The sequence below is a fragment of the Balaenoptera acutorostrata genome, unplaced genomic scaffold, assembly GCF_949987535.1.
Source record: "Balaenoptera acutorostrata unplaced genomic scaffold, mBalAcu1.1 scaffold_774, whole genome shotgun sequence".
Taxonomy (NCBI): Eukaryota; Metazoa; Chordata; class Mammalia; order Artiodactyla; family Balaenopteridae; genus Balaenoptera; species Balaenoptera acutorostrata.
The window spans coordinates 110,859-122,263 of NW_026646069.1; the positions used below are offsets into that span (position 1 = coordinate 110,859).

At 56.3% G+C, this 11,405-nt stretch overlaps 2 protein-coding genes across 11 annotated transcripts; both read left to right on the plus strand.

The window, feature by feature from the left end:
- Nucleotides 1-22: 22 nt before the first annotated feature.
- On the plus strand, nt 23-6,975 carry LOC130706832 (fibroblast growth factor 11-like). Of its 6 annotated transcripts, XR_009006894.1 has the most exons (5): nt 2,204-3,146; nt 3,845-3,955; nt 4,160-4,263; nt 4,969-5,083; nt 5,351-5,371. XR_009006894.1 is itself a non-coding variant. In XM_057539495.1 (4 exons), exons 1-4 carry the CDS (start codon nt 2,005-2,007, stop codon nt 5,527-5,529), a joined length of 636 nt encoding a protein of 211 aa, XP_057395478.1. In that variant the 5' UTR covers nt 23-2,004; the 3' UTR covers nt 5,530-6,975. The 6 variants fall into 6 exon arrangements, 5 of the variants coding, with proteins under 5 accessions (XP_057395478.1, XP_057395475.1, XP_057395474.1 ...); XM_057539495.1 differs by lacking the exons at nt 2,204-3,146; nt 4,160-4,263 and adding an exon at nt 23-2,151 and having other exon boundaries at nt 4,885-5,083; nt 5,351-6,975; XM_057539492.1 differs by lacking the exon at nt 4,160-4,263 and having other exon boundaries at nt 2,204-2,962; nt 4,885-5,083; nt 5,351-6,975.
- Nucleotides 6,976-7,124: 149 nt separating this feature from the next.
- LOC130704543 (thialysine N-epsilon-acetyltransferase-like) lies at nt 7,125-11,148 on the plus strand. 5 transcript variants are annotated; one of them, XR_009006886.1, is made up of 8 exons: nt 7,967-8,362; nt 8,533-8,584; nt 8,721-8,804; nt 8,904-9,005; nt 9,148-9,188; nt 9,322-9,433; nt 9,518-9,633; nt 11,065-11,148. XR_009006886.1 is itself a non-coding variant. In XM_057539450.1 (7 exons), exons 2-7 carry the CDS (start codon nt 8,297-8,299, stop codon nt 9,487-9,489), a joined length of 513 nt encoding a protein of 170 aa, XP_057395433.1. In that variant the 5' UTR covers nt 7,125-7,254; nt 8,249-8,296; the 3' UTR covers nt 9,490-10,161. The 5 variants fall into 5 exon arrangements, 4 of the variants coding, with proteins under 4 accessions (XP_057395433.1, XP_057395434.1, XP_057395435.1 ...); XM_057539450.1 differs by lacking the exon at nt 11,065-11,148 and adding an exon at nt 7,125-7,254 and having other exon boundaries at nt 8,249-8,362; nt 9,322-10,161; XM_057539451.1 differs by lacking the exon at nt 11,065-11,148 and having other exon boundaries at nt 7,974-8,362; nt 9,518-10,161.
- The last annotated feature ends 257 nt before the right edge of the window (nt 11,149-11,405 follow it).

The following is an 11,405-nucleotide window of genomic DNA, read 5'->3' on the forward strand; positions in this document are numbered from 1 at the left end:
CCTCGCCGGTTCCTCCGCTTCCTCCCACCCTCCTCCCGCCGCATCCCTGGCACAGGTCGTTCCATTCTGGCCTCTCCACTTTCCAAATCTGTGGCCAGCACCCCTCCTGCTCCCATGCAGCCTCTGGCATCCATCTCCCGCCAGTTCTTATGGTCTTTTCTCTTAGGAGTCAATAGGGATGGGGGTAACATATTTGCTGAAAAAACGTGTAAAGGAGAAAGGTATGGAGACCAGGGACTGACCAATTTGTCTCACACAAAAGCAGAGATATTAAGGAGGCCGGATTTCACCCCAGGCTAGACCTCACCACCACCGCTATCTCTTCAGTTATTTCCCCCACCTTCCTCATCCAGTTCTGTCCTCCATCCCGGGCAGTAGGGTCCCTTTCTCCATTCTCGGGGCATCTGCCATTCCACCTATCTAAGCCCAACCTCTCCCCCCATCCAGAGTTCCATTCAGTGGAGTCGCCTCCTTGTCCCTCCTCCTCTGAACCCCGAGACATGCGAGACATGCGGCCTTGTCTTGGCTCCACCTGTCTCTAAGACCGTCCCCCCTCCCTGCCTCCAAGGAACCCCAGGGTTCCTCCCGCCCAGCTTCACCACCCCCACCTCTTTCCCGGAGTCTCCGCCCCCTGCCCCGCCCCCGGGCCGGCTCTGGGAGGAGGGGAGAGCTGCTGTCGCCGCCGCCGCCTCAGCTTCCCACAGCCGCTACCGCTGCCGCCGCTGCCGCCGCTCCGCTTGGTCCAGCCGCCAGGCCCAGTGCTCACTTCGCCAGACCCGGGCGCTCTGCGGAGACACCCTCACTCCTTCCTGGGGTCCGGGACGCCTAGCCGGGCGTGGGGGGAAGCTCCGCTTGCGGGGTACAGGGAGGGAGGAGCCTGGAACCGGAGCCAGCGCCAGCCGTCCCCGGATCGACAAGACAGGACAGGTTGAGGGGCGTCGGGGAAGGAAGAGGGGGTGCTATAGGCAGTCCCGGGGAGGACAAGGAAGCCCTGTCGCAGAAAGCTCTGATGCACTCTGACTTATAGCGGGTCTGTTCACATTTGGGGACCCGTGACAACGTGGGTGCACTCCTCTCTCGGGGGGCTGGTTGGATTGGAGGGCGTGGGATCTAAACAGCACCAGCTGTCCCCGGGGAAATTAGGGGCTGCCAGAAAAAAACAAAAAAGCCAAAAACCTATGCTCCTTATTCCGAGGTGACAGAGGGCCCTCCAGACAACCACCTGGTGTAACCACTAGGAAGGGCGGATTTGGAGGTGACTTCAAAAGGAGTGGAGGGTAACAAGGTGAGGAAAGGGGCTCAGCAGCTGGAACCCTGTGCCACTAGAAATGGGGGTGACTTGGTAAAAACCGGTATCGTCCAGAGACAGGGTCTGGGAACCTCTTCTTGCTGATTGGCGACAGTCTGGATATTTCAAGGCATCGTTTTTGGGGGATTTCAGTGAAAAAAAGTGGGGGATTCTTCACTTAGAGGGTGGCAAAGGAAAAGACACCAAGGTTGGGTTCTTCCTAGACACTGGCAGCACCCCAGCAGGGGTGGGGTGAGCTAATACCCCCAAAGCTAAGGACCCACACCCTTAAAATTACAAGAGTGGCTTTGGCAGGAGTGCAGGGCCCGGAAATAGGGTGGAAAGGTGCCTGGGGATATTGGAACCACATCCTGGAAAATGTGAGGGTCTTGGCTTTGGGATAGTGTTAGTGGGGGACAGGGACACTGGAGATCAGAGAAGGGGGAGTTTTCTGTGGGGGGCAAAGGTCGAGGGTGGGGTCAACTGAGAGGTACATAGGCTGCTGGGTCTGGCGAAGCTAGCACGAGGCCCAAGGGTGGGAGCTGGTGCCTGGGGTGGGGGTCGTCTAGGGCTTATCCTCAGGTCCCGTGGGTGAGGCGGCGAGTCGGACCGGAGAGGCAAGACCATGTCCTGGTGAGCTAGCGGGCTTCTCTGGGGGGGGGGCCCAGCGCGCTCCGGGAGCCTGCCGGTTTTGGGGTGTCTCCTCCCGGGGCGCCATGGCGGCACCGGCCAGCAGCCTGATCCGGCAGAAGCGGGAGGTCCGCGAGCCCGGGGGCAGCCGGCCCGTGTCAGCGCAGCGGCGCGTGTGTCCCCGCGGCACCAAGTCCCTTTGCCAGAAGCAGCTCCTCATCCTGCTGTCCAAGGTGCGACTGTGCGGGGGGCGGCCCGCGCGGCCGGACCGCTGCCCGGGTGAGTGGCTGGGGCGGGGTCTCCGGGCCGGGGGTCTCTCTGCCTGGGAGGTTGAGGCCAGGGACTCGGAAGAGCGGGGCCCGACTGACGGCGGCTCCCCGAAAGTGAAAGGGGGTGCGCCTGGACCACAAGCTCTCGGCCAGACGATGCCTCAGTTTCCCTTCTCTCTCGCCCATAACCCCGAGTCTCCTTGCTTTCGAGGGCAAGGGGAAGGCTTGAGGGGCTAAGCCTGGTGCCCCGAAGCCTGGCAGCTCCCGCTCGCCCCCCCTCCCAACACACGAGTCCCCATCCCCACCGTCCTCTGCCTACGTGCGGTCTCTCGCGATTCTTTCAATGCCGAGCGGAGGGGCCTGGGGGTTCCGGACGCCTGGGTCACCCCGAGGGTTTCTGCGGCTCCGGCAGCCCCGCCCCCGCCCCGCTTCTCCCGCTCCTCCGAGCCTTGGCTCCGTTCCTCCTCGCCGAGCTTGCCTGGCTCGGTACCAATCTCCCCAGCTCTCCCCGGGGTGTCCTTGCAGCTACCTCGCCAGTCCGCCCCTCCGTGCGCCCTCCTCCCGTGACCTGCACTTCAAGAAGGGAGCTGGGCACTCCCCCATGACCGCCTACGCGACTCCGAAACCGGGTCCCACGGGCTCAGGGGACCCTCTGCCGCGAGCAACTCAGACAACACTACACGGCTGGATACCCGCACGGAGACTGGGGGTCGTACCATCTACGAGGGGGTACCGGGAACTCGGCCGCAAGCGCCGGGGGAGGAGAGTTGTGAGGGTTAGCGTGTGGTCCCCGTCCAGGTGCGACAGGCGGGAAGTCCCTCTGGCCTCGCTCCCGCCCGCTCCCAGCTCCCCTAGGGGGAGACGCCCCCGCCCCCCGCTGGCGTCCTCCTCCCCCCGCCGCCGGCCCTCCGCAGTGGTACGGTCCGCAGCCCACCCTTTGAGTGGGACCCAGCCCCCACGTGAGTCAGCCTGCCTCACCAGCTCCCTGGCCCCCTCCCCCATTTCCTTGGTTTGCTACCGAATATCCCCCATCCCAGGCGGGTTACCTGGCTGAAGGGGAGAGGCTGAGCCTCAGGGAGGGCTGGGCCCCCGCGAGCCAGCAGACTGACAGACAGACAGACAGACAGACAGACAGGTGGGTCAGTGTCAGACAGGCCGGCGCTGGGCCAAGGCGAGGCCCGCGAGAAGCGAGCGGCAGCCGCAGCAGCAGGTGCTGAGTCAGCGTCAGGCCCAGTCCCACCCCCACTCCTGAGGGGGCGCCCCTACCCTGGGGTCACCTTACTGCCCCCCACATTCGCAAACACACTGCCGCTTCAGCAGCTCTGCCTGTCTCCCTTTGTCCTCTGCCTTTCCATGTATCTCTCCCCTTCCTCTACCTTCTTCTCCCCTCCCCCCATTCTGGTTGAGCTGTAGAGTAGGAATTAAGCCTTTAAATAAATTTCAGTCAATTAAACTGAAAGCTGGTTAGAGGAAGCAGCTTCCTCTGGAGTCAAAGAGAGGTGGGAGAGACCTTGCTTAGAGGGTCAGGGAGCTGGGGCCCTGGGACCCTCTTCCTTCCCTCCATCCTCCTTTCTTTCTCTCCTCTGATCCCGCCAAGTGTAGCAATGTTTCTGGGAACAGAGATGTCATGTTCCAAGATGAATGTCTCTTTCTCCAGAGCCTCAGCTCAAAGGCATCGTCACCAAACTGTTCTGCTGCCAGGGTTTCTACCTCCAGGCGAATCCCGACGGGAGTATCCAGGGCACCCCAGAGGACACCAGCTCTTTCAGTGAGAGGGGAAGCCAGCTGCTGGGTGGGAAGGGGGAGAGCAGGCATAGGGGATGACAATCCTATTGTGGCTTCAGGTTCTGTTGTTTTCAGTCTGGCTCTTTGACCCCGCAAAGGAAGAAGTAGAGCTGGGACCAGAATTGAGGGGGGGCTCAGATGGGGATCGGAGGCTTGGGGTACTGATACCCCTTCTCTCCACCCCCAGCCCACTTCAACCTGATCCCTGTGGGGCTCCGTGTAGTCACCATCCAGAGTGCCAAGCTGGGTCACTACATGGCCATGAAAGCTGAGGGGCTGCTCTACAGCTAGGTGAGACAAGGGGGCAGAGTGGCCTGGAGTCAGGGGACTCCCCTAGCTACAGCCTTCCCAGCTACAGGTATTTTGCAGCTCAGGGCTTCCTCTCCCTCCAGCTCTTGCCGACACCCTGTCCTCACTGCCCGCTCCCAAGCACCTCCTCTAGGGTCCCTCCAATCCCTTCTCCTCCAATAGCCTCCTAAACACCCCCAGGCTCTTTGAATGTCCAACTCTTTCAACCTTTTAGACCCCCTGTGTCTTCTCCAACCTCCTCTAGACCTCATTATTACTCACTTCCCCAGAGTCATTCAGGATACTGGGGAAGGATTCAGGAACTCCTCCAAGCAGAAATTCCCTCCAGGTCCCCTGGATGGTGAGAGGTTGGGAGTAGAGCAGAGAGAAGTTATCTTCTTATTCCAGGCCCCCAGAAGTCTAGTTCCTGGCCCTCGGGGGCCACCAGACTCTTCCTCATCCTCCCTTTCTCCCAGTTCCTGCGTGGGCTCAGAAGTTGGCTCTCCCAGTCTCAAACGTATGGATTATATCCTGCCTTGTTCTTCCCAGGGCTCCCTTCTGTTCAGTGATGTGTCTTTTTGTCTTTCTGTCTGTGTGTGCCTTTCTGGGTCTTTGTCTCCTCAGCCACATTTCACAGCTGAGTGTCGCTTTAAGGAGTGCGTCTCTGAGAATTACTATGTCCTGTACGCCTCTGCTCTCTATCGCCAGCGTCGTTCTGGCCGGTCCTGGTACCTGGGCCTGGACAAGGAGGGCCGAGTCATGAAGGGAAATCGAGTCAAGAAGACCAAGGCAGCCGCCCACTTTGTGCCCAAGCTCCTGGAGGGTGAGTATGGACCCCCAGGGAAGAGGTGGACCACATGGGACGGTATTGACCTTGACATGGACGTTTAGTGACACACAGCTAAGGGGCTGTAAGTGTTTTAAGAGGACACATGCTATGACAGGTCAAGCCAGGAAGGCTCTGGCCTTTGGAGGTTTGGGAAGCTCTCCTTCTGTGGGTTCCCAGAGGAGGATTGTAGGGGAAGGGAGCCCTTTCAGAGCTCTCTTGGTGCCTAACTCTCCTTCCTGCTCCTCTCTCTCCCCTTCACAGTGGCTGTGTACCGGGAGCCTTCTCTCCACAGTGTCCCTGAGACCTCCCCTTCCAGGCCCCCTGCCCCCTGCCATGCAGTCCCCGGACTGGAGGCTCCCTGCCCTCGCCACCACCACGGCCTGTCTCCCAGCCCTGCTTCTGGCCCTGCTCTCACCCCTGCTGCCACGCTCATGCCCTGAGCAGCCAGGTCCCACCAGGTGCTCTACCCAGAGGGAGCCTAGGGGCCGGCCGTGACTTCCGGGGCTGCTGAGACCCTCAGATCCTTGGGCCCGGGAAAGGGGTCAGAGAGGGGGATGTCTGAAAATGGTCCTGGCTGATCACTTCTTTCCTTCCACACTCACACCCTCCAAAGCCTTTTCCCGAGATGGCGCGGGGGGTTCCAAAACTGACAAAGCCAGGGCATAAATCTTCTGCACCCCGGGCTCAGCCAGTTCCTGGAGCCCTTTGCCCTTTTCATGGCCACCAAGCCATAGATTTATAGGTCCACTGGAGCTCAGGATTAGTTTCCTTCTTTCCCTACTCCACCTTTTGCCTTGTTCCAGACAGGTTCTGGAACACCAGGCACCCCAGCCAGGGCCATTTGGCCATTTCTGCACTCAGGGTCTGTGCTGGAACACAGGCATGCTGCCAGGCTCTGTTCTCGATCCATCAGGCTTCTGTCCTTCACCCAGATGGACCCCTGGTTTCCAAGTGGAGAGAGGCTGGATTTGGGCCCTGTCCAGCTGTTGGTCTTGGCCTGAATTGAGCCAGTCTCAGATCACCGCAGGTTTAACTTTCTTACCCCAGAGACACCCAATTCTAGAGCGTGATGTTCTAGACACGTACGGAGCCATACTTCCTTCTGAATCTCAGCTCTAGGACATAGACCACGACTCTCAGCCCTTCCCTCTAGGATGGAACTAGAGCCTATATAGCCATGTTATTGCTCTAGAGTAAGAGTTCTAGACCCACGCTCCCACCTTCTCTAGTGATACCTGTTAAGCAGGAGCTCTGGAAAGGACACAGCTATGATTCACAAAGAACTAAGTTCTGGATGGATCAAGAACCACTTCTTGTTTTCCCTAGACAATTTTCCAAAAATCTTATGCTTCCTATAGAATGCTAACCTTATTTTTTACATGCAGTTTCTAGCTCCTGCAACTCAGCTGGGGTCCTGCCAGGGAACAGAGGCTGAGGAAGGGCAGAGGAATTTTGGAAGGAATCCCTGGCTCATAGAAGGGCAGCTAGGATGGGGAAGGGGCCAGAACTATGGCATGACTGGACCTGTGCCTGGGTTGGGGGGACATGAACACTTAGCTACCTCAGCAGGAATTCCTTCCAGGTCCCCTTTAAAGCTGAGGTCTTTAGGGTAATGGGTCTAGAATCAAAAAGACAAATGGGACATAGCTTTGACCCCCCCCCCAAATGAGGAGACCCCAATTCAGCAATAAGTCCCACCCTTCTCCCCTACGGGTCAGGCCAAGGAGGGTGAGGGCCTCTTGGTCTCTAGACCTTATACACCCCTCCAGCTTCTAACTGAACAGAACTTGCTTTACCTCAGCTGGATGTCAGGTACCCAAAAAGGCTCTGCTCCCAGGGGACCGGTCTCCACTCCATGCTTTCTCAATTAAAGACGATTTATACAATTGAAGTGTTATCTGCCATCTGTGGGTAGCAGGCTTTGGCAGTTGCTCGGGGAGGGATCAAGTCCCAGGGGCGGGGTGGGGCGGGGCGGGTGGGCTGGGCTGCCCCCCAATAACAGGTGCACATTCCTGGGCGCCTCGTCACTTCCCCTGCGCTGGCTGTCCTGGCGGCTCACCCAAGCGGACTCACTGAGCGACGCGGGCGGGCTATGACACCAGGGGCGCTGCTGCTGCTGCTGCTGCTGCTGCTGCTGGGGGCGTTGGGGGCGCCGTTCGCCCCGGGTAAGTCTGGGCCTCAAAGGGGTAAGGTAAACATGAGATCTAGAAACAGTCATGCCCGGATCCCCAAGTAGCATCCTCCGTAAGGCCTAGAGCTGAGACATGGAATCCCAAATACTAGCTGGGTGACTGTGGGCAAGTCACCCCACCTGTGTTCTTTAGTGTCCTTGTCTGCAAAATGTGAAAAAATACCTACTTTCCGGAGCTACTGTGAATGAGGATGAATCGAGATGATACAGGCACAGTGCCTGGTATCTACTCTGAGCTCCTCCCTCAGTATTTTCCCAGGCCTCTGAGGCTTGCTGCATAGGGAGGTGCTGTCTCTGAGTGTGATTCAGTGGATACTAAGAGTCCTGGTCCCTTCTCCCCATTATCTTCTCTTAGCCGTCTACTACAAGGCCTAACCATTTACCAGTAGAAATTCATCACCCTCTCCCTGACCCATCTTAAAATACAAATGCCCCCAAGAGAAGTAAGACTTTGAGCCAGTAGGCAAGAGCTGGAGGTCTTGGGGCTCACCCCGAGTCTGGATGGGCTGGAATGGGTGAGTTGGGGTGAAGGGTAGAGCAGGTAATCACTGCACACTTCAGTTAAAGAAGGAGGTATCTTTCGAGCCGTGGGGTTTCTCCAACGGAGGCTGGAACACCCAGATAACAACAACGAGGAAGCCTGGGCAGTCCAGCCTTGACCCCTGCGGGGAGTGCGGTCAAGATACCCGGCCATAGGGGCAGAGCTGGCGGGTGGGCGGGGACATGCCTGCTCTGCAAGCTGATTGGCTGGCAGGTGCGCGCTGGCGGGGCCCGAAATTAGGGGCTACCAGGCCGTGAGGACCGCTAGTCCCACCACTCTCTCGGCCCCGCGGCAGCCGGAATCGGGCTTCTGCTTCCCAGCCCGCGGCGCCCCCACCACCTCGCTCCCCACCACTCCCCCGGCTTTCCGGGATCCGAATTTGGAGGCCCCTTAAAGGGTCCCCGTTGCTCTTCGCCCGGTCCTGCAGAACGGAAGTGGGGATCCTGGACTTCGGTCCCAGACGGTGGAGATCGGGATGGCTTCCGTGCTGATCCGAGAAGCCAAGGAGGGAGACTGTGGAAATATCCTGAGGCTGATTCGGGTGAGGGCTGCAGGCCGGAAACCGGGGTCCCAGAGGGGGTCAGAGCGGCGCTGCTGGAGTGGGGGCGGGAAGGAGGAGGTGGGAGCAGAGGGAGGAGCGCGCCCAGGGCTCCTGCTCTGGGAGCAGCGAGGCCCTCCTGCCTTAATCTAGCCTCTGTCCGCACGCTGTAGGAACTCGCTGAGTACGAGAAACTCTCAGACCAGGTGAAGATCAGTGAAGAAGGTACGGGCCCAACACCTGAGTCCTGACGGAGGCTGGGGTGGAAGTGACGGATGGGTTCCCCAGGCAGCAACTCCAGACTGGGCACACACCCAGGCCTTCTGTCTCTATCTCTTTGTCACAACTCCGATCTCTGCAGCCCTGAGAGCAGATGGCTTTGGAGAGAATCCTTTCTATCACTGTTTGGTAGCAGAGATTCTTCCTGTCCCCGGGGAGCCACAGGGTAAGAGCACCCCTATCTCAGAGGTGCCCTCTCCAGTCAGCCTCAAAGGTCTCTCCCCCAGGTGCCCAGCGGCCTGACCCTTCTTTTTTTCTCTCTCAGGGCCCTGTGTGGTGGGCTATGGGCTATACTACTTCATCTACAGCACATGGAAGGGACGAAACATTTATCTGGAAGACATCTACGTGAAGCCAGAGTATCGGGGTACTGGGCAGAGGCCAGGCTGGGAGAAAAGCAACCCATAGACTGGACCACCATCCCTTGCCTCTTAATCCTAGCCTATGGTCTTTTCTGATCCCCTTCAACTCAGACAATCCCTCTTTTTGTCTTTTTCTCCCCACATCAGGTCAGGGGATTGGCTCCAAAATAATCAAAAAAGTGGCTGAGGTGAGGAGAGGGATGGAGCTACAAGCTGGGCGCTGGCAAAGCAAAGCTGTATGGGAGGCACCTGGGTTGAATGGAGGGCGAGAAAGTCTTTTCCTTTTTGACCCAGGAAAGTGAGTGGTGTCTTCTCCCACAGGTGGCCCTGGATAAGGGCCGCTCCCAGTTCCGCCTGGCAGTCCTAGACTGGAACAAGGGGGCTATGGACTTGTATAAGGCCCTAGGAGCCCAAGATCTGACGGAAGCTGAAGGTTGGCACTGCTTTCGCTTTGAAGGAGAGGCGATGAGGGAGTTGGCAGGAAAGTGACGCCATCCCTTGGGGATCTCCATTTCAGCTTCTTCATCCCCACCAGCTCAAGCAGTCCTCAGAGACTGTCTCCACTGACCAAGGCCTCCCGGAAGGAAGGGAAGGAGGGTTGGAGGTGAATATTCCCAGATGGAAAGAACAGAGGTGAGGAAGAGGCAAGCCTTCCCACCTCCTTGTTAAGGGTGAAAAATAAATGAGAATTCCCATGTGTTGATGTGGTGTTGGGTGGAGGAGTTGAGGATGTGACAAGCTTCAGCTATTACGACCCTTCCTCAGTGTTTTCTGGTCAGTGGATATTGCTCCTGGGGATAAAAGTGGGCCTAAGATGACTTTCACCCACAATGGACCAGAATATTGGCTCTGGCCTCTAGCATATATATCAGGCTTGTTGGTCAGGTCTGGGACCCAGACAAAGGCCTCCAGTGTCTGGACTGGGCTGTGTGGAATCCGAGACTGAGGCAGGCCCACCGACTCAACAGATGGAACAGGCTGCCACCTGGTGGCGGCATTTTAGGGACACTGGGAAGGACCACTGGCCCCAACTTTTTAAAAAATCCGCTCAGCTAGCGAGTGCTTTTTCTTTTTCAAAAGTCACAAAGCCTTTTTTTTCAGTTCAGCAGAACCAAAACAAACCTTTAGGACCCATGGAGACAAGAAGGGAAACAGGTTCATTTCCTACTTTCATAATATTTTATTTTATTTTATTTTTTTAAATTAATTATTTATTTATTTATTTTATTTTTGGCTGTGTTGGGTCTTCGTTTCTGTGCAAGGGCTTTCTCCAGTTGCGGCGAGCGGGGGCCACTCTTCATCGCGGTGCGCGGGCCTCTCACTATCACGGCCTCTCTTGTTGCGGAGCACAGGCTCCAGATGCGCAGGCTCAGTAGTTGTGGCTCACGGGCCCAGTAGCTCCGCGGCATGTGGGATCTTCCCAGACCAGGGCTCGAACCCGTGTCCCCTGCATTGGCAGGCAGATTCTCAACCACTGCGCCACCAGGGAATCCCTCATAATATTTTATTATACAAGTAATGCAGGTTTGTTGTAGAGAAGTTTGAAGGGACATATAAAAATAAAATCCATAGCCTTACTTACATCTCTACTCTTAACCCTTTGGTACTGATTCCTTAGATTTTTTCAATGTACATATATACATATAATTAGTTAAGTATGTGGGGATTTATGGGATCAACTCTTTTGCAACCTGTTTTTTCATTTAACAGTAAATCAGAAACATCTTCCTAAGTTATTAAACACATCCTCACTTTCAGTGGTAACATATTATTCCTTTTGTGGAGGAACCATTGGTTAAATGGTCATAATTTAGACACTGAAAGTGGACAAGCAGGTAACATAAATGTGTAAATTGTAAAACACAGGATCAATGGAGTCTAGAGAGTTGAAGATCCATCTTAAAATTCAAAAAAAAAAAATACAATTCAGCCAAACAACACTTCAAAGGCCCAAATTCTTCCAGAGTGGTGCCAGTTTTGGGCCCTTAAAACGAGTTTACAACAGATGGGCCTTTAGGACAAACTTGATTGAGAAATAATGAAGCTTGTCTGCCCCTTCCACAGATGGGAGCAAGAAGAATCCAGTTTCATGCCCTTGGCTCATCTAATCTGGCAGGGATGAATATCTTTTAAACATGAACAAGTTATCTTTTTTTTTTTTTTTTTTTAAATTTATTTATTTATTTATTTATTTATTTATTTATTTATTTATTTATGGCTGTGTTGGGTCTTCGTTTCTGTGCGAGGGCTTTCTCCAGTTGCGGCAAGTGGGGGCCACTCTTCATCACGGTGCGCGGGCCTCTCATTATCGCGGCCTCTCTTGTTGCGGAGCACAGGCTCCAGACGCGCAGGCTCAGTAGTTGTGGCTCACGGGCCTAGCTGCTCCGCGGCATGTGGGATCTTCC

Bases quoted from the DNA above. Each gene is read 5' to 3' on its own strand.
- LOC130706832 (XM_057539491.1), top strand. From the start codon at position 2,531: ATGCCGAGCGGAGGGGCCTGGGGGTTCCGGACGCCTGGGTCACCCCGA. The intron at 2,917-3,789 runs GTACCGGGAACT...CGCCAAGTGTAG, and splicing joins GTCGTACCATCTACGAGGGG to CAATGTTTCTGGGAACAGAG. The intron at 5,084-5,350 runs GTGAGTATGGAC...TCCCCTTCACAG, and splicing joins TGTGCCCAAGCTCCTGGAGG to TGGCTGTGTACCGGGAGCCT.
- LOC130704543 (XM_057539450.1), top strand. From the start codon at position 8,297: ATGGCTTCCGTGCTGATCCGAGAAGCCAAGGAGGGAGACTGTGGAAAT. The intron at 8,805-8,903 runs GTAAGAGCACCC...TTTCTCTCTCAG, and splicing joins TGTCCCCGGGGAGCCACAGG to GGCCCTGTGTGGTGGGCTAT. The intron at 9,189-9,321 runs GTGAGGAGAGGG...CTTCTCCCACAG, and splicing joins TAATCAAAAAAGTGGCTGAG to GTGGCCCTGGATAAGGGCCG.